Source organism: Megalops cyprinoides, chromosome 4, assembly GCF_013368585.1.
Source record: "Megalops cyprinoides isolate fMegCyp1 chromosome 4, fMegCyp1.pri, whole genome shotgun sequence".
NCBI lineage: Eukaryota > Metazoa > Chordata > Actinopteri > Elopiformes > Megalopidae > Megalops > Megalops cyprinoides.
Genome location: NC_050586.1, coordinates 20,712,631 through 20,736,085, shown reverse-complemented (window position 1 = coordinate 20,736,085; position 23,455 = coordinate 20,712,631). Strand labels below are relative to the sequence as shown.

General features: G+C 44.8%; 1 protein-coding gene across 2 annotated transcripts in view; it reads left to right on the top strand.

Moving 5' to 3' along the window:
• The first annotated feature begins 626 nt into the window (after positions 1-626).
• The window catches only part of hip1rb (huntingtin interacting protein 1 related b), a 31,651-nt gene continuing 8,822 nt past the window's right edge, over positions 627-23,455 (top strand). Inside the window, exons 1-16 of one of the 2 annotated variants that reach the window (XM_036526596.1) lie at positions 627-965; positions 13,488-13,551; positions 14,493-14,635; positions 14,958-15,014; positions 16,191-16,271; positions 16,601-16,677; positions 17,487-17,548; positions 18,448-18,588; positions 18,992-19,049; positions 20,267-20,342; positions 20,475-20,627; positions 20,756-20,808; positions 21,547-21,619; positions 22,148-22,331; positions 22,621-22,709; positions 23,190-23,306. In XM_036526596.1, coding sequence (XP_036382489.1) covers positions 873-965; positions 13,488-13,551; positions 14,493-14,635; positions 14,958-15,014; positions 16,191-16,271; positions 16,601-16,677; positions 17,487-17,548; positions 18,448-18,588; positions 18,992-19,049; positions 20,267-20,342; positions 20,475-20,627; positions 20,756-20,808; positions 21,547-21,619; positions 22,148-22,331; positions 22,621-22,709; positions 23,190-23,306 — 1,521 coding nt within the window. In that variant the 5' untranslated portion in view covers positions 627-872. The remainder of the gene's footprint in view (positions 966-13,487; positions 13,552-14,492; positions 14,636-14,957; positions 15,015-16,190; positions 16,272-16,600; positions 16,678-17,486; positions 17,549-18,447; positions 18,589-18,991; positions 19,050-20,266; positions 20,343-20,474; positions 20,628-20,755; positions 20,809-21,546; positions 21,620-22,147; positions 22,332-22,620; positions 22,710-23,189; positions 23,307-23,455) is intronic. The other variant, XM_036526595.1, reaches the window with a different exon arrangement.

Genomic DNA, 23,455 nt, shown 5'->3' with positions numbered 1-23,455 from the left:
CTGCTGTTGGATTGGTGAACCCTTGAAACTAAAACCCCTGATGGCTTTGCCAAGACATTTAACTTGTATAAAACCTCAGAAGCACTACTTTCATTGGATTAATAGGTTGCATGCTATATTTGTATTTCAGTGTTGCTAAAATGATTTTTACAGACCAGTATTGACTGTGTACGTTTTACACAGACAGCTGAAAACTAAAGGTTATTTGTAAAGGTAGCCTGCTGTGGTGTACTTTTTCAGCTGTTCGGTTCTATCGATTTGTACTTGCTACACAGATAGTAAGTAAGAGTTTTCAGAGATGTCCCTGTAATATATAGAACGAAAAAAACTTCCCTGTAGTTTATCACAACTTCTACTGTTTTGTTTTCATCTACGGGAATGGCAGATATTTTAAATACTCAAAATAGTATGTCCGCGCGTTTGTCTGTGTCTTAGGGTCATAAAACAGTATTGCAAGGTCTGACTGAGTGCTCGAAAGCCTCGTTGTTCTTGGATTCATGTAACGCTATCTTAATGCTCTGTCGCCTTCTTTCCCCTCCTTCGTCTCTTGCTATGTGCGTGTGAGTGTCTCTCCCTCAGCGCAACCAGGGCAGGGATCCACGTATCGCAAACACACACAGCACGCTTTCTTCTTTCTCCCATCATGCTGCATTCATTTAACTCAGCCCAGTCTAGCCAATGCCACTCGCGAATGTAGCGCGTTTTCGGCAAGCTGGTCCACGCAAGAACGACCCGGCGGTCGATCTTTGATAAATATTTCACCGAGAGACTGCGGTGAACCGCTTTTTCTGTTTTAAAGGGTGGATACATATTTCAATTTTAAATATATCTACAAAAAACACTGAACATTTCAACGCCCAACAGACTGGAGGATGAATACCATACGACAGGTGCCTTCAAGGGTGAAAAGCAAAAGGACCGAAACCAATTTGGGGGCAGAGAGGGAACATTTTGACAAACAGCAGGTAAAAATGAAGGGTAATTTTCGTAATGCTGTAATTGTTTTTATTATTATTATTATTATTTCATTCCTTGAAAAACAGTAGCACTGTCTTTAACGTCGTCTTCTCGGCTGTTTTGTTCTAACCGAAGGCCTTTTCAGAATGATTTTTCTTCGGTGTAACTCGATAGTTCACCCTCTCCATCTAAAAGCTGATGGATTGTAAACGCGCGATAACAGAATGCGTAAAAAGCTGTGGAGTAGTGGAAAAATCCACCGTTGCATGGTTCTCTTTTTCTTTTGAAAAATGACTATGCACTGAAAGAGAGGTCGGAGCACTTTAATAGAACATCTTTAGATTGTATGCATTATTGCAGTTACAGCACGAACAGCTACTGACGTATAAAATAACACAGTCTCCTTGCATTGGGTATGTAGCCTATCCTGAAGCGAACTCGAAAATTACTAAACCGGAATGGGTCACATTGTTTAAAAACCGACATTTCTCACTAAAAATGTAGGATGGTTGTTATGTATAGGCGAAGTGTTACGCGTTTAAGTTTTATTCAGCGTTGTACCGTTGTTTGTGTAGTAGGGAGTTCTGGATTCTGCGGCGCCTTCAAACACATACGCTTTAAACACGCATAACTGACACAGTTAACATGCATAGGATTTAGAATTTGCCGTCTCTGACGAATCCTACTGAAAAATGGATGGTCTTATTTAACTGACAGCTTTGACATTTTGTTGACCGCACTCTGTGCTTGTGCCAAAAAAAAACCCATCAAAAACAAATACAGGCAGATAAAATGAGAGTGCTGAAGCAGCCAATTAAGTGCATGTCAACTTGATGCAAACGTTAACGCCGAGGAGGCACCTGTCGGCAACTTCAGGCACCTTGATTGCTTCCTGGTTATTGAATTTGCGTAGCCCAGACGAGTCACTGATGACTCGCAGCGTGCTTCAGCGCCGTGTGTTGAAACAGAGAAGGTTAATGTTGATGAACAATTAAGATAAACACAGGGAAACTCAAGCGTCTGTTTTCTACAACATAGCATCAGAATTTCCTCATGCAAGTGTTCGGAATACGCGTTTCCTGTTCACCCAGGTGTGAAAAGATTACGGAAGAGGTCACATGGAAGGCGAGACAGCTCCCGGTCCGTGACTTTGCTGCTCTTTCCCCCGCCCAGCTACGTTGCTGTTTGCCTATCCCACTATAGAACAATGCAAATATCAATGCCGAAGTGATAAGAGCGTCGAAACGAGTGCACGTGCATGAGTTTGCCGACTTAAGCGGATTTAACAATCAGCACCACTAGGGCTTCTTATATTCCTTGAAGGAGAGATGCACTGTACTTTGCTGGCCTGGAAGTATTTAATTTTGTAGAATACAGATCTTACATTTACTTCAAAAACTACCTTTTTCACAAAGTTAATTTTGAATCTTCTAAAAATGTTGAATTATGTAGGGCTGATCAACTCTTGTCAACTTCATCTTTTCGTTTGAGCCTCCCTTTGTGTAAGTAGATTTGGCTGTTTCAGAACCTTCCAAAGCGTATATGAAAAATATGTAAACCCAACATTAAGGTGTTTTAATTTATATTTGTGTGTTAAATATTTTCCAGGTACAGTATTGAATGCTATAGTTGGTTAGTAAAAATCAGGCACAGTAAACTGATCCCTTAAAGCTGCTGTTGCCACGACTGAGTACAGTTGCTATTTTGTCAGTTTTTATGAACTTTGGAAGGAAATGATTTCTTCATGACTTTTACAGTCGGTCTGGTAACTGCTACTAAAATGCTATTTTAGAACAATGGGCACCTGGCATTAATTTTGCTTTCCAGATATAACGTTGATCACTGATCACTCTGCCTTTAGCAAAATAAAGCCTGTTTTAGTGTAGACCTGCTATCGATCAGGGAGAAATTCAGTTACTAGTATACAGTAGCAGATCTGTCTGTGGTTCAGTGGAGCTGGACTGTGAGCATCAGGTTCGGCAGTGCTCTCTTGGAGAGGTCTGTCCCCTCTGTCTTAATGGCTGAATTATTGTGAGCATAAAGTGATGCCCTTGCACATAGATTTGCTTGGTTTCATGTGGCTGTCTTGGTCCCTCATTTTCTCCCTGTTCCCAGAGTGGCACATTCTTTTCCAGCTGACATGCACAATGGTGTTCAGACATCATAGCTGTGAACTGGCGGCCATGCGAGAAAGCTACATTTGCTGTGCTGTCACTTCAACCCAACTATTTACTGTGTACATATAAGAATGTACGAGTCATAAGGTGTCAGTCCACTCCCCACAGGCTGCTTTTCATATAGAATGAAAATTTACATATGGCCTATGACATTATTATAAAGGAAGATCCAAAAAACAGTTGACTGTCCACCACTAAAGCTGCTGAGGTTGTGTGTAGAAAATGTCTGTGGTTTCTACAGAGGAAATGCATATATTAAATGTAGTAAAAAACACTGCTCATAATAGTCCATGGTAGAACATGCAATAAAATGTAAGTAAATGTTTCTAATGTAATTCTAATTTTGTTCCAAGGTTTTATTCATTGTCATTCCTGATCCAGTGTTGTACACTAACATTCAGTTTACCTTGTTCATTTTTGATGTAGACCAGGTAGAGGAGAGTGAGTCTGTCAGTGACATAATGATATATATATATATTTCTAGTGTATGGTCCCCCAAGCGCCGATCCAGAATTGCTGGAGACAGATCTAATCTTAACCCCAATAATTGCCGTAAGAAAGCTGAAAGAGATTCAGCACAAGAGTTTTAGAACACTGTATGTCCGTATGATGGACTGGTCTGACAGGTTCTTAATTTGTTTTCTCATAGACGCCAGAGGGTCTACAGCTGATGTTGTTGTACTGTTGCAGTGACCTTTTGACGGTATAGGAAGGAGTAAGGTATTCATTCACATAAATTGATTGATGAATTCTAAATTGATCTTTTTTTTTTTTTTTTACTTAATTTAGAGTAGTGTTCAGCCAATGACCATAGCTATGAATTGCAGTTTAGCGTTCCTCAGCACTCTCTTGTTTTTTATTAGCATTATTCACATGGTTATTGCAGTTTCCCACATGATCCCAGCTGTTTATGCTGCAGGTCCTCCCTCATTTCTGAATTCCAAGCTCCCATCGTGGCAGATAGAGGTGTACACATTCACTATTAGAGATTTTTTTTTTTTTTTTTGTGAAACCACCGTGAAGGAGCTCTGTGTGAAGCTCATGGAACCTGCTGGGCTGTGGCAATCCAGTAATATCAGCACTTCTGATGCAGGTTCTGTTGTATGCTGCTAAAGGGCTGGTATTTTCACCCTTATAATGCACATGATTGCACTTGGAAAGCACTGGGTGTATGGAGGTGCCGTAGCTTGGGTTTCCCTGCACAGCAAGGCCAACCACTGCTGAGATAACAAGAGTGCCATGGAGCCACTGAACAAGTGCTGGAGTCTCCATGGAAACGGAGCATCTACAGGAAGAGGAAGTGGGGGGTGGGGGGGGGGGGGGTGATTAGATGGGTGTCGTCATCCCTTTGGGGAAAGCCAAAGTTGAGCGCGCACAAGAGGCCCCAAGGACTTTGGCCAGCAACAGCACAAACATTGATCTGCTGACAGTACACACTGCAAAGAAGACCCAGCCAAACTGCGTAAGCGTGGTGTTAAACGGCAATGAAAAGCTAATTCAACAGTTGTCATTGTCCTCGGAAGTTGAGCTGTCTGGATTTTTCATTACTTTAGCGATCTGCTGATGTTCACCATCGTACAATCTCCCGACTGGCAGGGACGTGAGAGTGTCTGGTTGAGGTGGCAGAAATTGCTGTGGCCTGACTCACGTTGACATGGCACCAACGGTTAGCCGGGTTGTGCTGGGGGGTGCATCTGGCAGGCTGACTTCCTGCCTGTGGAGGAGATCAGACTGGGCTGCCTCCAGTCCTCCTGCTGTCCCTGATCCTACAGACAGAATCTCCAGCACTGACTAATCTAACTGGGGACCCCTCTTTCTACTTCCCCAGCACCCGTTAACCCAGAATTTTAGAACTGTCAAGGTGCTTCCTGTGTGAGAGAGAGGCTGTGACACCACAACACAGGTGCCGCTTAAAGTTTATTGCAGGTAATTTCCCTCTCTTTTTCCTGTTATCTCAGGCTTTTTGAGCATGAAAAGGACCGGCCATTTCCATAGCAAGACTGTACTTGCCCACAGTCACTGGCCACCAATCAGAAATGGGATTAGTGACCACATGTGTCCTTATTACGTACGCCATGTGCTGTTTCTATCTTTTCTGATCTCCTTTCTCTGAATTTAATTATCATCCCCTAAGATGTACCATGTGCAGTAAATTACATGAGAAGTTCAGAAGGTTTTTGTCAAATCCTTCTGTAAACCCAGCAGCATCCCTCTCTCTTTGTAGCATCACATATTTGTTCTCTTCTCTCATGGATCCACTGTTTTTCTCATATTTTTGCAGACCATATGCAATGCAAGAAAGACCAGCTGGCTTTCAGCAAACAAAAGTTTTTTTTTTCCTTTTCTTTCAAAACCATTACAAGGGTGGAATGAAAAGGGAGATGCAAGTGGAAGGGTCTTGCCGTATTGAATGTCAAACTGGTAAATGTGGTTTAAGCAAATCTTAAATGACCTGGTGCACGGAAGTGGTTGTTCTACAGTGTAGCAGACTCACGATGGTTGCTAAGCTAAGCTTGAGACTGAAGCTGTGAGAGACAGCAGCGCTGTTTGCCATACTGTGAAACACAACCCCCTCTGCAGTGTTCAGGGGTGTCTTCATGAAGGACAAGCTGGAGTGGTTGGGGGACTCGGTGAAGGCACAGCCTCTTCATCGCAAGGAAGAAAGGAACGCCGAGATGGGATCAAGTTTCTATCCAGATAACTGGGCCGTAGCTTTGCCGCGACTTGTGCTTTGTGATGAAGCAAGAATCAGAGGCAGAAGGGGGAATGTGATACAGTGGAATTTCAACTATACCACTTTTTGTAGGCAGCCATGCTAACTGATGAGAGAACATATGTCATGACTGAAGCAAATCTAGTCCTGCGCGCCTTCATTTTCCTGCCCCATTACTCAGAGATAGGCCTCTCTCCCTACCACAAGTGTAGTGTAGCTGTGTCAGTGAACACTTGCCCGCTGGTTGTATTACTTATCAGGGCAGCAGTGTTGACACACTGCATTCCTTCACAGAAAACAGTTTGAATTTATGTAAAATTGTAGTCAAGACAAGTGTGAGGTGGATATTATTATAAACATTGACACTCTGCACATGCATTGACTACATATATGTAGTTTACCCTTGTCCCTTACCCATATTTATAGTTACCCCTTGCATTATTATAACTGATGCAGTGTTCATTCATTCTAGCATAACCATTTCTTTGTAGTCTTTAATAATGTAATTTTTTTTCAGTACCACCTTATATCGGAGTAAGACCATACTGCTTAAACATACATTTTTACTCCAATATAAGGTGGTACAGCAAATGATAGTGCAAATATATTTGTAATATTTATGTTATTGGTGGTGGGCAGTAGCTTGTTTACTTACAGTCTACAAAGAAATGTCATGTGCTATGTTGTTGTGGTGTTGCAGTGTGTCACTTCTCTGGATGTTCCATGGTTGTTGGGTGACTGATTCTAATGTGGCTGGCACAAAGCAGACCTCAGCTTATTGGCATGTGAAACAGTGAGTGGTTTCTTCCAGTCCCTAACCTTACATGCTCCAGTAGATGGACAGGACTGGGACAGATGTCCAGTGTGGTTGACTGAGCATGCCCAGTAGAAGGGGGCGGAGCGTATTGGTGCCGCTCTCATCTTTGAGTGGAGAGCAGCTGATGTCGCTTGTCACTGATCCATGTGGCAGACATACACTTCCCGGTGGGGGGGGAGAGAGAAAGGCCAGATCCTGAGATTAGAGCTTTGGCGTGTCAGACCCTCAGTATGTTCACAGCCTGGATGTGCGGTCAGTGCTGCTTTCTTCATCCCTCGAGGGCTTGACATTGCACTGAGCGTGGCTCTCACCTCCTTATTTCCCCTCTTTCTCCTCTCCATTGTAGAATGGCAGGAGGCAGCATTCCCCTTCTGCTAATAAGCAATTTTTTGTGCAGAAAAATTAATGTGCAGATCAAGCACGTCAGTGTGTTTGAGCTGGTCTCAGCATGTTAGTGTTTTCACAGGATTGGTGGTGTTAGTCTCAGTGGGCTACTGCAAGTGTCAGTGTGTCAGCATTAGCAGAATCTTACTGTTGCTCTCAGATTGCTAGCATTAGCAGTGACAACGGCTGGGCCCTGCCTGACCTTGATGGTTAGCCCCAACAGTCTGTTGAATTAAGCTGATAAGGACATTTAATAAACAGGTGTGCTTAGTGCCAGGTAGCCCACACTGGAGCTGCGCTGACCACAGCCACTAGGCTAGGATGTCCAAGCACAAGGAGTCTGTGCTGAGATGCAGGGACCACAAGGTAAGCAGACACAGGACCTCTGCACTGGGGATTGCCATGAGTGGATTCCTTTGCCTGTAAGCCACCGTGTGCGGGAGTGGCGCTACTGACACCGCTTTAAAGGCTCGGGGATGGAACTGCAAAGTGTGTCATTCCGTCTGACCCATTTAGTGCCTGAAAAGATGAGCTGCTCCCGTTAGCAGCCAGATTAATTTATACCTAAAGCCTCTGTTGTTACATAACCAGAACCTGAATTTTCTCAGAAACTGCACTGACATTGTAATTCATTTTAGTCTTTTTTTGAAGACGTAAGACGAAAACACTATGTGGTGTGTGTTGATGTGTGTACGTGCTGTGATGTGACTCGTAACCCTGCAAATAGTGAGCAGAGGATAGTGAGAAATGATTAAATGTAGAGGCTCTAGACATGCTGGTAACTGTATTGCACTTGCTTCATTGTGCTGAATGGTCTACTGATCGAGTCAGCGTAACAAGGTTGGGGCCGTCTGCAATCAGCCACTATGATGTCGCTCTCTCTTCCCCCTCTCTCTTTCCTCTCTCTACCCTCTCTCTCCTCTATATCTCTCTCTCTCTTTTAAAGGGACAGGCGGTCTGAATGCATTATAGATGCTCAGTGGCCATCTGCCGAAGCGTCGGTGCCAGGCACTGCGTGCCAGAGTGTGGCTAGTGTTCAGCTCTGGCCCCAGCTGACGCCGTTCCCCCACAAACCTCCCATTGTCCCACACCCCCACCCCCGCCCCCGCCTCATCACCCATAATGAACCAGGGCTAACGCCGGCTCTACAAGGGGACTTGTTCATTAACTAGGCCACTCACAACCAGGGCTGGCTGTGTGTGGGGGGGTGGCTGCTAGAAGCCCACACTGGGCCCTCTGTGCAGAGCTGGGGGGGGGGGTTGTGGCTGCAGTTGACCTCCCCCTCTCTACCTTAATGAAGTCTTTATGTGGTGGGGGCTCCCCAGCTTCTTGCTCCCAGCTTGCCTTGCAGGTCTCTCCCAAAGGTGTGTGTGTGGGTGAGAGAGCAAGAATGTGAGTTTGAGGGAGTTTGTGTGCGTGTGTTGGTAGAATTCAGAGAATTTACTTGAGTGAGCAGAGTGTGTGTGCATTAGAGTGAGTGAGAAAAGTGTATGTGTTAGAAAGTGAATGTCATTGTGTGTTTAAGGAGACGAGTGAAGGTGATTTGGAGATTGAGTCTGTTGAAGAGGGTTTAAATTACACTGTATCCCAGCCCTGGATTGTTGTGAATACCTTTGGGGTGGGGAGTATACTGAACCGTAGCTGGACTTCCCCTTGTCCTTTTTTTCCCGTCATCTTTGTTGCACAATTTCATAATGAATGGAAGTATCTTTGGCAGATTCCTGATTTCCTCATTTCACCATCTGTTGTACATTACTGTCCAATCTGAGCTGGTGAGGTGGCAGCAGAGTCCACTGCAGGGATCCCTGTGGAGGTTCCCTGACATCCGCAGTATTTCTCTGCCAGTGCAGTGTGTTTGTTGTTGGAGAGGGAAGTGTTTGGGCTTCTTGCAGGTGTACCTGCCCTAGTCTCCTCATCGGCATTGCACTGTTCAGCAAGCTAGTTACGGGGGTGGGGGTTGCTTTATGAGCAATCCTGTGGGGATGGCCATTTAGAATGCCTGAGTCCATTGTTGGGTGGCCCCACTCTTTTCCTGGCCTCATTGTTTGCTCAGGATTTCCATCCTGGGAGTGAAAAAAATGCAACTCTGATTTGATCCAGCCATGTATCAAACTATCTCGGGGATAATGTGTATACTGTTATTAAATGCAGTAAACCCACAGAGTGCGCCTGCTGGAGGCGTGCCACGATGACTCAGTGTTGGCCGGAAGGCGTGGCCCACCTGGCGGTCATGTGGATCTTCCTCTTGGGGCAGTGACATCATTGTGTTTTTCACCAGAGGTCCTCTTTGGAGAGCCTCAGTGCTGTTCAGTCTGGGCTGTGCCGGGTCAGCTGGGTGAAAGCGGGTGTCAGAGCTGGATTTTCTGTGGTGATGCACACCAAGGAACATGTTGCACCATCCAGATTTCCAGCTGCATCTGGGGGAGCTTGGCAGAGACTGTATAGAAATCTGTGTAACTCTTCCTGCTCTTTTCAGCATGTGAGCATGGGCTGGCTCTTAAGCAAGCAAGCAAGTCCACACACATGCTAGGTACTCTGTGCTCCCTCTGAGCTAGGATTAGCTAGCACCAATACTCATCGCACGTCTATTTACTATTCGAAAAATGTTTAACCTGGTCCATGGTCAGGACTTGTGGACAGACTCTGTCTACACCATCTATACATGTACTTGATGAGTGGAGAGGCTGGAAGGTTGGGAGATGAGGATGATGGTAATGATAACAATTACAGTAATGGTAGTTGCAGTTGTGTTTTCCAATGATAATTGTGGTGATGATGGTAATGATGATGATAGCATGAAAGTACATGTGAAAAGGATGTTCATATCGAAATATTTTTGTTGCATCTGACAATAGATAACACATACAAAAGATAATGTCCTTACTTCACCATGTGATACAATAGACAGTTGTAAGCTTCGTTTTACTCAGTTGAGGCAGAGTACAGCATCAGTCCAAGCTCAGAGATCACTCCTTATCTTTAGTATGCATGAATGTACGTCTATGCTTGCCTCCTCACAGGAAACCAACATTTACATACGCTTGAGTCCACCACATCACGTGGGGCAGCTGCTCTCAGACGTAGTTTGCCTTCGGTTGGGGTCAGGCCCAAAAATCGCAGCCTCTGATTGAAGAGAGTCTCACACATGGTCACCGTGGGATTGCTCTAGAAGAGACTGAACAGCCGGTCAGCACCTGGAGTGTGGTCTATGAAGGGTGCTTGGATTTGAGCTCGCCCTGCCTCGGCGTACCCCTTTTGAATGTGTTGAGCTGCGAAGTTAAGAGACTGGGTGTTCCCTTTCTCTTTTGTTTCCCTTCAATGTCCTTTGTTGCTTGGCCGCAGAAATGTATTCTTTCACAATTCATCCGTGGTTGGCCCAGCCCTTGTGGACACAATGTACACCGCATTTGAAAAGGATTTTTTTTTTATTTAACTTGTCCACGGATGGCACTTGCTATGACTTGAAATTCCCGTTGGTTTAGTTGCCTGCGGCTGCTGGTGTTGCATTCTGGCCGGGACACTGTCCCTTTCATCGCCATTGTCATCATAAACAGTGAGAGAAGGATCTGGCCCCCGGGGCCTGTGGTCTCCTGCAAAACAGACCTTTGTAGTGCAGAAACTGCAGCCCTGGAGAGAAAGAGGGAGAGGGCTGATTTTGTGTTTCATCAACAAGGTGCCAGGGCTGCGGTTATGCATGAGGAAAGGAGCGCTGCCATGCACCCGTCTGCATGTAAACTTTGTCTTTAGGTCATCATGCGCAATGTTTTCTGAAATGTGACAGCAGTTTGTGAAAACGGTAACATTTGCTATTTTGATTTGATTTCAGTGAGTACTGGCCAAAAACACTTAACACAGCTATCACAAAACAGGTTTACCACTGACAGCGTAATTGTGGTGTTTGAGTTCTGAAGTGCAAGAACCAAGAGACAAATGTGGGTTTTTTGTTGACGTCCCTGAACATTGTCTCCCCCAGTGACATCTGCAATGCGGAGTGAAGACTCTCTCCAGGCAAGTACTGGGGCTGAAGAGAAAGAAGGGATTGATGCCTCTGTGAACATGGCCTCCTCTAGATACTCTGAACTTTCAAATGTCACTACGCAGGTTCAAGTGCAAAGAACATGAAAGGAAGCTGAGAAATAGAACTTAGGCAAATTTTTCCGGGTTTCTGTGCGAATGGTAGGATTGCGGTTTGTTTTTGTGAATGAACTGATGGGATCAAAGTAGAATTTAAGGTAGCTGGAACTTAAGTTTCAAAAGTCAGTCTGTGTGTCAGGTCCTTAGGACGATTGTTTGTGTAATGGTAATTAAAGTCAATTAGGTAAACAAGCTATTTTAAGAATGAGTCCTTCACAGCAGTGAATTTCCATGTTCCCATTCTGTAAAACCATTGTAGAGAGAGGATAATTAGGGCTGTTGGAGGTGTAAACGTGGGAGTCCGAAATACTATCTAGCAAGTGTCGCCGATTAAAATATGGCATGCCCAAAACTTGGACCACAGGGAAACATTTCACTTACCTCATCAACTCCCAATTTACTCCCCATCGCAGTTAATGTCTGCCCTTCTACAATGCAGCTGTGGCTCCAAAGCTCTTGTGTGTGTGGGAGAAAAGTACACATGGTAACAAGCATTAGGCACGGCCGATTAAGTGTGTTAAATGCAACCTTTTCACGCGGGGGCCTGAGTTGACCTCTTCGTTGAATGCGTTCAGGGGTAAAGAGAAGGTCTGTGTGAGGCAAACGTGATGGAAGCACAGCTATAACTTTGCTCTGTAACTTCATGTGGGTCATTGTGTGTGAAATTTGATCCATTTTGACAAGTCTCTCTCAGATTTTCAGGAAGGCTGGCACACGCATTGTCCTTGGCAGTCTGACTTGGTGTCCTCTCTTTGTAAATTTTGATCTTTCTTCGGCTAGCTGTCTTGTGGCCTTTTTGCCAGCATGCAGTTTGGAGAGCCAGCAGCCCCTAGCTCAGCTTGAGTTGTCACTGAAAGTCAGTGTGGTGAGCGCTCAATGTGTAAGCCATACGGTCGTGATGATTGGAGTTGTGATGGTATCCAAGGCACTGATGGTGAAGGTGTCCGAGCAGCCTTCATTTGGCGGGTTTTGAGCGTGAAAGTTAGTGCAGTAAGAGTTCCCAGCACGTTTGCGTTTAAAGATGACACTTGGTGTCAGTCATGCTCAAAACACTTCTGTTAATGCTTGATCATTTCTTTTCTAAGGAGTTGTACCATGTGGCTGAGAATGATGCAAGTCTGGTCCCCCCACCATTACTTTAAGTTTTTTCTTAATTTCCCGCTTTCATGTTGTGCATTTACTACGTGTGTGGAGAAGACACAGAATATACAGACACATTGTTGAAGCTGCATTGGAATGGCCCTTCTGTGTTCTGTGTCGTTAGTGAAAGTGTGTATGAGAGTGCATAGTGTTCAGTAGGTTTAGGGAGGTGGCAGCTCTGGCTGTTTGCCAGCCGTGGACTCAGAGGAATTAAACAATAGGGGAAATGCTGACCTTTGCAAAGCCTTGTGACTCCACCTCTAGCGAAAGTCCCAGAATGCACCCCGGTCAGGCTTGCATGCTCCATCTACCCTGATTGTGCTTACAAATGGAAACAAGATCGTAGGGTGGCCAAGCCAACTGTTTACCCCCATCACAATTGTCACGGTGTAGTCATGTTGGTCATGTGCCTCTGTCAGCACCAATCCCACTGTGTGACCCAGGCCACCTGATTTATTTCCCACCCATCAGGGGCATGGTACACACACACACACACACACACACACACACACACACACACACACACACACACACACACACACACTCAAAGGGAAGTAGAGATGTGTGTACCTCCCTCTTAGTCAGTGTGTTTGTGTTCTGACCTCAATGGGAGGTCAAAAGGATTTCACTGATGGGACACAATCATAAATAAAAAAACTTGACCAAAACTCAAAAACACATTGTCTCTCCCTACATCATACAGTAAAAGCACTGATTAAATTATAAAGAATTAAGGCCGAGGTTAAATTAAAATACAGATCCAGCCTGTAATTTAGACAATTTGCGCTGTAAGGGCACATTGCCTCATACCTGTGATGGGAAAACCAACTAATTTATTTGAATTACATGGAGTTCTTACACATCTTACACACACACTATAAGGACTTACTCATCAGTGAAGTCCTTTTAACCTGTCAGTGTTTCAGCCAAAATTCATTATGCTCATACGTAACTCCAGATTCGCTGACCTAATTTCCACGTCAGCAGAAGGCTCCTGAAATGCTGAAGTTAAACTGAAATGGATGTACAGTATTGAGCTGAGCTGATGAGTTGCCTTTTGAAGAGGCTGTGTGCCGTGTTTCTGGAAGCACAAGGCTCAAAGATGCTGAAGGAGATTGACAAATGAAACAGAACCCCTGACCTCCTCCCTCCCTCTCTCTCTCAGCTCAGCAGCATCAGCAAAGCAATCAACTCCAGTGAGACGCCGGTGAAGGAGAAACATGCTCGCAGTATCCTTTTTGATGCCCAGACACCGTGAATCACAATTTCGCACACATCGCATGATTGCCCACATTATTAACAATGGCTGTCTCTGGGAAATGGAACATCAGTGATGTCACACAGTTGGGACTGTATGTATGCTTACTACACTGACACAAGCATGTGCTTGTTAAACACACGGCCATGTATTGTCCAGAAATGGGATTGCATGCATGGGATCACACACTTGTTGTCTATAGGTTATCTATGTAATCACACAGTCAATAAATGTTAATAATCATAGCATAATCATTTATTGTTAATTCTCTCTCTCTCTCTCTCACTCACACACACATACACACACACACACACAGGCACACACTCAACTGGAGCCTCAGTCACTCAGAGCTGCTTGCACTGCTCCTGCTGGTAGGGCATCAGGGACACCGGGGAGAAAAGCTATAGGTGAAGCAGCCATCTGTTATACTCTGGAATTTAAAGGAAAATTATGCTCTCTTACAACCTGTACAGTTCAGTGTTCTCATACCATTCTTCCCAAGACCCATAGGGATTAGGGATGGGTCATATTTTGTAACAGTCTGAAAAGATGTAGACATTTCCTTTTCCAGTCTGTAAAGTAAGTTGATAATACCTACCCATTAGGGAGGGTCAGGTAATTAAGTGCTGTCTTGCCATCAATTGCAGATAAAAAACTAGATTGGTACTATTTATTCATTGTTCCAGTCTGTGCCCATTTCCTCACATTCACCGGTTAGATCTAATTATAACTCACATTTATGTTGAGGTTTCCACGGCAACAGCAATGCTATTTCTTGATTTTTTTTTTTCCTTCTTCTTCAGTGGGGCGTGTATGTGTGTGTTTGTGCATGTGCTGTCATGTTCATGTGTCTGTGTGAAGTGTGTAATGCTGTGATCTGTACTGGCTGGCTCCTCCTTGACGACCCTGCAGGGATCATTCTGGGGACCCATCGGGAGAAGGGGGCCTTCACTTTCTGGTCTTACGCCCTGGGGCTGCCGCTGGCCAGCAGCTCCATCCTCAGCTGGAAGTTCTGCCATGTGCTGCACAAGGTCCTGCGAGATGGACACCACAACGTGAGTTCTTCCTCTTCCTCTCCCTCTTCTTCATCCCAGTTCTCTCAGAGCAAAGGAGGAGGAAAAGAGGGGTACAGATTTGTCATATTAGGATTGTTTGATCTCAGACCACATTTATTTTTAAGTCATTATCTTTCCTGCTAGTCTGTTGCTCTGAAAGGGATCGCACTTCCAAAGGACATGGTGGAGAGGTGAATTTCACTGACCACCCTCACCAGAGAAGGATGAAAAATTATGTGTTATGGGATCAGTCTTATTTGACATTTATTCCATTCTTCTGTGTGGTGTAAATTAAGTTGTGTGTCCACTGTTCTTTCTCCAGAGCCTGCAGGATTGCATAAGGCACCAGAGTAACATAACTGAGACAGGAGCACTTTGGGTGAGTGGGGGTCAGAGATGCAAGGGGGTTGATGAATTTGGTCAACCTTAGCCACAGTTACCTTTCATATATCAGGCCTACTAATATATGTAAGGCTGAACAAAACAGGCCTGGCACATGCTGATAAGTCTGAGCAGTCTGATAAGGCTGGTCAGTCTGAGCTAATATGCTGTTAAAGAGGGAAGAAGGAGGGGTCTGCTGTAGCAATGCTAAAATGCTAAAAATGTGTTTAACGTGGGGTGTGCAGAATGATTTTGGGAGAGACGTAGCTGAATGAAAGTAACTGCTTCACAGGTGACCCCAGTACACGGGAATGTTGTTCAGAAAATGTTTGTGGGTTTGTGGCACAATATGGCTGTTATTGAATAACCTGGAATGGAATGCTGGCAGTGTGCTTACTACACTGTGAAAGCATTTCCATCCATTCCACTAGGAAATAACATAATTTTTTAGATGCATAACCTCACACCTCGCATTCCTTCTATGGACACATAGTAGGAATAGCTTCCCACACTTTCTGTAAATACAGTGACCCTGTGTTCTCCTGACCTTGTCCATTCAGGTCTGTCTGCTGTTGCATCTGGCACAAAGCACAGGGGATCATTCTAGGGCTCCCAAGGGGCTCAGTCAGTAAAGTGTTCATCTTGAGTACAGGCTAAGGTCTGCGGCCTGGGTTTGAAATCAGATGTGTCAGCTGTTGAAAATAACAGGGAGCCCACAGTGGTAGAACTCATTGAGTTTGTCATGCTGGGGATAGGATTTGATAGACATCTTTCAGGCATCCTGTGATTTGTCAGGGGCCTTTAAATTGATGATGTCATTGGTGCACTGTGGTGCACTGTTTGACTTGTAGTATGAAAAATAGCCACTGGCTGTATATGACTGTATTGGAGGGTTAACATTAGTTTTGCCTCATCGCTCCTGTGTGACTGCAGCATTGGATGAGATAAGTCACCCAGCTTGAAATTGTACATTTTCTTTTGGGCTCCAACTCAAAAACTACAGCCACGGAGAAGGCGGCATTCATCTCCTTTGTGCTGTCGAGAGCAAAGATTTGTCATTGCACTTAAGCTGCTGGGAAAGATAAAAAACAGAGGAAAGAGCTACTGAACTGTGTTAGCATGCCGTTACACTGAGCTGAGAATCTTGAGGCCTGCTCGCTGTATGCATTTCCAGGGCAACCTCCATGATCGATATGGACAGCTCGTCGCTCTGTACACCAAACTCCTGTGCACAAAGATGGAATTCCACATGAAGGTAAATGACCACATCCAGCATAGATAGGCTAGTGGATACTGGCCATGGAAAGGACGACAGCTCCATAAACTGTATTATCTTAGAGGTTGCTCCTCGAAAAAAGTTATCATTCACAGGGAAGTAAATAACTGTATATTATAAATGCATTATGTCTTTTTGTGTAATACACAACAGTCCCAAGAGCACTCACAGCACAAAATAACAAGTTTGCTGGATCCTTCCAGCAAGGAAAGAGAAACGTACGTTGTGAACAGATTAGTAATATGGATCCAGAAAAAGCAGGCTTTTAGTGATAGCATCATCATGTTACAATATCCTCTTCCCTGCAGCATCCAGAAATCCGTCCTAACCTGGAAGCTTCAGATGAGGTCCTAGAGCGTGCTGCTGGAGCCGACATCAACCACGTGTGAGTCTGCGTCAACCTGACATCCCTTCTTATGCTTTCCCATCCTTCGGGATTTTGGCCTAGAAACAAAATGGGGTCTTTCAAAAACCTTTGCTTTGTGATGCTATTTTACCAATTGTGGTTTGGAGCATCTCTCACAGAGGTCATCTGAGCAATTCATTGGTGCCCCACGAGTCTTTCGTCTCTGTTGATGAGTGGTGCAACAAGGGACGCCAGCCAACGTAACTCCCCCTACTGTGGCAGAGCAGAGCCAGTTGTGCTCCTTAGCTGTAAACTCCTGGTCAGTGTCAGGTTATATAGCACAGTCCACACTCAATCTTTAGATGTCTTAGGCACATAGGACTCCGCTAACACTCAGAATGAGCACCTTTACCAGTTGAGGCACTCATGAGCCTTTATTTAATTTTGTTAAAACACACCACTTTTTTCGAATGAGTACACAGACTGTTCACTTGAGTGTCTGAAAGGAGAAGTGAAGAAGGGGTGACGTGTAGGGTTACTGATCTGTCCTGCCCATGTCTTCCCAAACTGTATGAAAGCTTTGTATGTCATTGTCCCAGCTCCAGGCTTGGGCAGGTGGTTGTGTCTAATGTCTCCATCTCTGTGGGAGTACAGTATTCAGTAATATGACTGCTGTGTCTTCCTCTACTGCTTTGCCCGTGGATCACATTTACCTGAACATGCATTAGTGAAACCTTGAGGAGGCTGGTGTGGGAATGGGTCCCTTTGTGCTCCTCGCTCAGAGGAAGAAATTAGCATTTATAAAGGGAGGGCCAGTAACTAAGCTGGTGTCCGTTTCTCTCCCGCAGGTTCCAGCTCACGGTGGAGGTGTTTGATTACCTGGACGCGGAGCTGAAGTTGGCGGAGGCAGGTGAGTCATCCCTCCCCTCCGCTCTGAAAGGAAGGGCAACCTGATCCGGAGCCGTGCCCTCGTTCTGCCTACTGCGTCCTGAAAGCTCCCTGTGTGTGGGCTGCCCCTGTAAACTGAGTCCTGGGAGGGTCGGGGATGAGCGGTTTCATCACCCGAGCGACATGGGTAGAGGCTCATTAAAGCTTTCGCTCACACCGCGCCCTGCTCCAAGGGTGCTGCGCCGGCGGGAGAGGGTGGCCATTGTGCTCAGGAGAAATGATGTGGTCATGTGATCTCAGCGGAGTGTAACATTCTTGCAAACCGGGGAAAAGTAGTTCAGTTACAACAGCCTTGCAGTGGTTGCAAAGGGCTCATTCTATTAATGCATTTGTTTCATCTTGAACTGCAGCTACATTTCTGACTTGAGGAGATGTCACAGTGTTGTAGCCAGGACCCTACACCTTAACAGTGTATTTGGGATATGGCCTGAATCTGGTCTCTGGTCCTTAAAAGCTAAAATTGTGCTTACCTTGTTCCATATTGTGCAATGGTAAACATGTTAGGGTGTGAGTTCCGCCACTCCTCTGACCATTCAGACATTGCGTGCTTGACATGCTGGTAGATAGCGTCTCTATTGGAAATGCTGAATTTTGTCATCTGATCGAAAAAGAGCATCAGGCGTTCCTGTGTCAGCGATGTTATTTTTGTCACCTTTTTTTTTTTTTTTTTTTTGCACTGTGACATAATTACAGCAATTACCTCAGTGCCTGATCTCCAGTGGTGGATGAGTCACTGGCACCTCTCAGTGCTGTATAAGTTTTGTCTAATCACGTCCACAGGGCATGGTGTGGAGGCGGGTTCTAAGCCTAGCCATCGTATGTGGGCTGACATGGCTGTGACACTTTGTCCTCTCCCTTCAGTGATCCGGCAGCTCAACACGTCTATTGCCATCTCCACCACCACATCAGGACAGTGCCGTCTGGCCCCCCTCATCCAGGTGATCCAGGACTGCAGCCACCTCTACCACTACACGGTCAAGCTGCTCTTCAAGCTGCATGCCTGTGAGTGACCCCACCCTTGAGCAGAGCACCCTGCGCCATGTATCTCTGTGCCTGTAACCTGTCCCCTCACCCTTTTGCCCTGTGGTCATAGATGGTTCACTGTAATATATTATGGTACACTACATTATGTTGTTATTCGGCCAAGTTTTTCCCTTCCTTGCCAGAAATGAACAGATTCAGTATCTTTACATTGACCTGCTCTTTAGTGTAATTCAGATCAGTGAAGCTATTTTCTAGCTATATTGTAGTCTTTAAACATATATTGTTTTGAAATAGCCTTGCTCCTTTTAATAATAATAATGATTTCCTTTTTTGCATTTGCTAGTATGAACTAAAGGTGACTGTTTCTTGTGTGAATGAGCTGAGGATGACTGCGACAGTGTTGGGTTGCTTTGGGTTACAGGTTTGCCAGCAGACACTCTCCAAGGCCATCGAGACCGATTCCATGACCAGTTCCACAGGTAATTTGACAGGGCCTTAAATTAGTGGCCACAGTGCCCAGCATGCAACATGATCTCTCCTTTCCACTAACAGTATTAGGAGTGACACTAGTGTCCATGCAGCTGAAGTGCACTGGCCTGCCATAGCACTGCAATAATAGATGTTATTTCTGTCTATGTAAAGACTGTGCATCTATAATTGCATGGGTATTTCCTTATGTCTGTGCTGGCAACCTCCTTTCTGTCCATCTGGGGTCAGAAAGTTGGGGAATGATAGACTGCAGATGAGCTACTAACTTTAAACGGCACAAGGCATTGTTTACACTGAAACATTAATAGGATCACATGAAACTTTAATGAGGGGTGCACATATTTCTGCACCTGCAGTTGAAGTTTGTTTAATATCCAATGGGAGCAGGATGTTGTTAGTGTCACAGACGTGTGCTTGTTTTACTTCCTGTTACTTAGTGATGGGCAAACAATTAACAGCATGACTGTCAGGACAATGGAAGGTGCGTACAACCTCTGCCCGAGTATATTTACACCCTGAAACCAAACAGTCAGGAGTGATACAAACAGAAATTATCCCTTGAAGTGGTGTGGGTTCATTCTCTATGAACAAAAAACCTGTTTTGACAGAGAATTTATCAATACTGTTTGCTCTGCAGTTATGGAAACCTCATTCTCCATTAAGAATTGGATTAAAGCCGACAACAGCATGACTTGTTTGTCTGTATGTGGGTTCAAGACCTTCGATGAGGAGGTCTATTTGATGATGATTGTCTGATCTTTGCTGCTGTTGATGTTTGCGCATTTGTTTGCAGTAGAATTAAGCGGTAGTACTTTTTGGACAATGTGAAGGAAGTCATCACGTACTCAAGCATGGCTAGACTTGACCTCCTTTGGAGCTCAGAGAAAAATCAGAGCCTTTTTTTCCACACCTCCATTTGCTCTATTACCCTTGAGAACAGTCTCTTTTGGTATTCAGAGGAGTCTTTTTCCTGTATTTCTATTTGACCTGTTTAAATGGCCATTAACAGAAAAACGTGTCTGTCATTTTGACCAGCTACAGGTTCAAGCTAGATGGTAATGAAAGTTTTCATGTCCCTTAGTGGAATATACCTGCTCCACCAGAAGTGATATTGATAAAGACAAATACGTTTACATATACATAATGTTATACTTAAAACTACAGTAGGCCACACTGTAGGTAATAACATCGTTTCCCTTCTTTTCAGCCTCAAGAACTTCCTCAACAAAGCCAGAGACATGCTGTACTTCAAGAGACTCATTCAGATTCCCAAACTACCAGATGTAAGAGATAAAGTGCACCCGAAGGGTGTGGTTGGTTTGAGGACAGAGAGTCATCAAATAGCAATGTAGCACAAAGGCAATGGTCAGGCTCATTCTTGCTCTTTTTGTTATCCTCCCATGCCGCATGGACAGTCCCCGCCCAACTTCCTGCACGCGTCCGCCTTGGCTGAGCACGTCAAGCCTGTGGTTGTTGTTGAGGACGAGGAGCCACCGGACGATGACGACCCCGAACCACTGATCGAGGTCAGCGAGGTGACCCAAGCCAGCATGCAGGTCCAGCCCCAGGTATGTCACACTGGGGTCATCACTCACTCTGGTGATAGATCTCAGCTGAAAGGCAAGGACAGGCCTGTAGTCATGGCTCCAGTCTATCACCTGCATTAATGTATTGTTTTTCTCCTCTTTGTTGACAGTTTGACATATTTGATCAGACCTTCGGGCCTCCCAATGGCGGTTTTGATGACAGGTAACAGTTCATCGTTCTTGCTCATGAGGGCACATTTGAATTAGCGTTCTTTTGTTTTGATATCTTGACAGTGTTTATGTTTAGTTTACTTTAAATTAGTACTCCTCCAAATCTTGCCTGGTATGAAGAAGTGGCAATAATTTAGAACCTGAAATCAGTGCTTCAAAGACTTGGGTATGGTCATAATAACATAATATAATGAAGTGCTAGGTGACACCATGATCCCAATACAACCTTCTTACTTTGTCAAAAATATATTCTGATTCAAGCAATGCCTATTGTCTATGCTGTACATCTGTAGTTGGAGCACAAATGTTGTAACTCACTGTATTAGGTAACAACTTCCTCTGTAAAAAAAAAAAAAAATGTAAAAGGATATGAAGCTCTCCATTGCTCTCCTCAAAGCAATATTGTTTGGATTGGTATCATAATGCATCTCGGCATGTAGTGTTTTTTTTAATTTGGAAACAAATTCAGATGTTTCATTGGGAGAAAAAGCAGTGAAAAGCAGTAAATAGTAGGTCCCCTTGTGATACACTTTGGGTTGGCGATACTTAACTGAACACCTGCAGAAAGCAGATGTTAGTTTCAGGGAAATGAAAGGTTAGTTTCAGTGAAATGAAAATGGCAGAAAGAAGAGGCAAGGCACAGTCTGGCTGTTGGAATCCTCATTGTGGAAATGCTGTGAAAACTGAGGAAAGATCACTGACATTCTTGGGCATGTTGGCTGGCCCGCAGGGATGTCCAGATTGACAACCTGAGGCGGGAGATAGAGATGTTGAAAGCCGAGCTGGAGAGGATCAAAACTGAGGTAAAGAGATCAACATCACCATTTCTTAAATTTAATTTTACATTTATGTAGTACAAGTAAATAGATGTTATAATATGTAACAATGCCTTGTCTTGTCTACTGATTAATTATGGTAATGGTTTTTGAAGTTATCCTTTTTCTCAATTGATATTGTATTTCTGTGTATATTGTTTGTTGTTTTGAGTAACATTGTGGGGGAAGAACGCTATGTGCTGTAGAATTGGGTGGGTCTTATGATGGGGAGACGCCATGGCAACGCTGGTGGTGTGGAATGTCACAAGTGGGTTCAGAATGTAAAATGGAGGTGGGCACCAGGAGTTGCAGTGTCTGAGAATGTGTGTGTGTATGTGAGGCAGATCAAAGCACAATGCAGCAATGATAGGATGGATTTGCATGTACATTATGTGTATTAGGTTTCATCTCTGTTCAATTTTGCTTGGGCGGACTTAATTGGGATAGGTACTGGAGCAGATCTGGAGGGTTAGGGTGGCACCCTGACAGTTCGCTCTACTCTCCTTCCTTCCTCAGGCCCAACGCTACATCACACAGCTCAAGTCCCAGATCAACAGCCTAGAGGCAGAGCTGGAGGAGCAGCGGGTGCAGAAACAGCGCGCCCTGGTGGAGAACGAGCAGTTGCGCATGGAGCTGGAGACCTTGAGGAGGCTCAGTGGCGAACACGAGAACTTGCAGGCCACGTTCATGGAGGCAGAGAGTGAGAGCGCTGACCGAGGCTCACCCCCACCATTTCTGACACTTAGGACAGCACAAACTGCTGTTAACATTGGCATACACTAAGACCAGCATCAAAACCATCACTGATCCTAATACACAACAAGGCTGAAGCACAGCCTTAATGATATGGTGTCCCCACACGGTAGACACATGACTGGCTCCAGCACTACAGCCAACATTATGTGACTGTGTGTTTAGAGTTGGTAAAGTACAGTAGATGAAAGTGAGAAAACCACAGACCAGCTGACTCCTGTTCTCTCTCCCTTCAGAGAGGGCCCAGGCTACAGAGATGCGCTATTGCAAGCTGAAGGAGAAGCATGCTGAGCTGGTCAGCAACCATGCAGAGCTACTAAGGAAGGTAAAGTAAGACAATCTCCGATGGAGACTGCATGCCTTTGTTTGTGTGTGTGTGTGTGAGAGAGAGAGAGAGAGAGGCAGAGAGAGGGAGAGAACCTGCCTGAACTGGGATATATAGAAAAAAGTATTGTGTATAAATCAGAATTGTCTACTTTACAGATTCAATCTGATTTCAACTGTGCAGCACAACTCTGGACTAGACACAACTGGCTCACTGTGAAAAAGAATTAGGAACTGATTAATTCTCACCTTGACTTATGCTGGTGATGTCTCTGTCCGCAAGGGACTTGTGTATGCTGTGAGCTCCCTACGTGTTCAGACTTGCATTATTGTCAGTGTGACGGAAATTGCCTCCATGAATGTGTTCCCATATGACCAAAGTTCATGTCTCCAACTTCCTGGCTTTTATGTGAAGAAGAGGCTGAAATGTTTTTTTATGAAGTGAGCATGACAAAAAATGTACATTTGCATGTGTGCGCAGAGTGCGGATACTGTCAAAATGCTGTCAGCCAGCCAGCAGACACAGGAGGAGGTTGCCAGGACGAAGCAGCAGTTGGCCTTCGAGGTGGACCGCATCAAGCAGGAAGCTGACATGAAGGTGAGGCCCTTCCATCCCATCCCACATCCATCCCTGTATGAGCTTATCCCCCTGTACACCTGTACCTTATCATGACATGGACACTTTGGCCAGATTGCTGTGACTTGAATGTCCTGTCATCCTCGCCATCTCGGCCTTGTCTTATACAG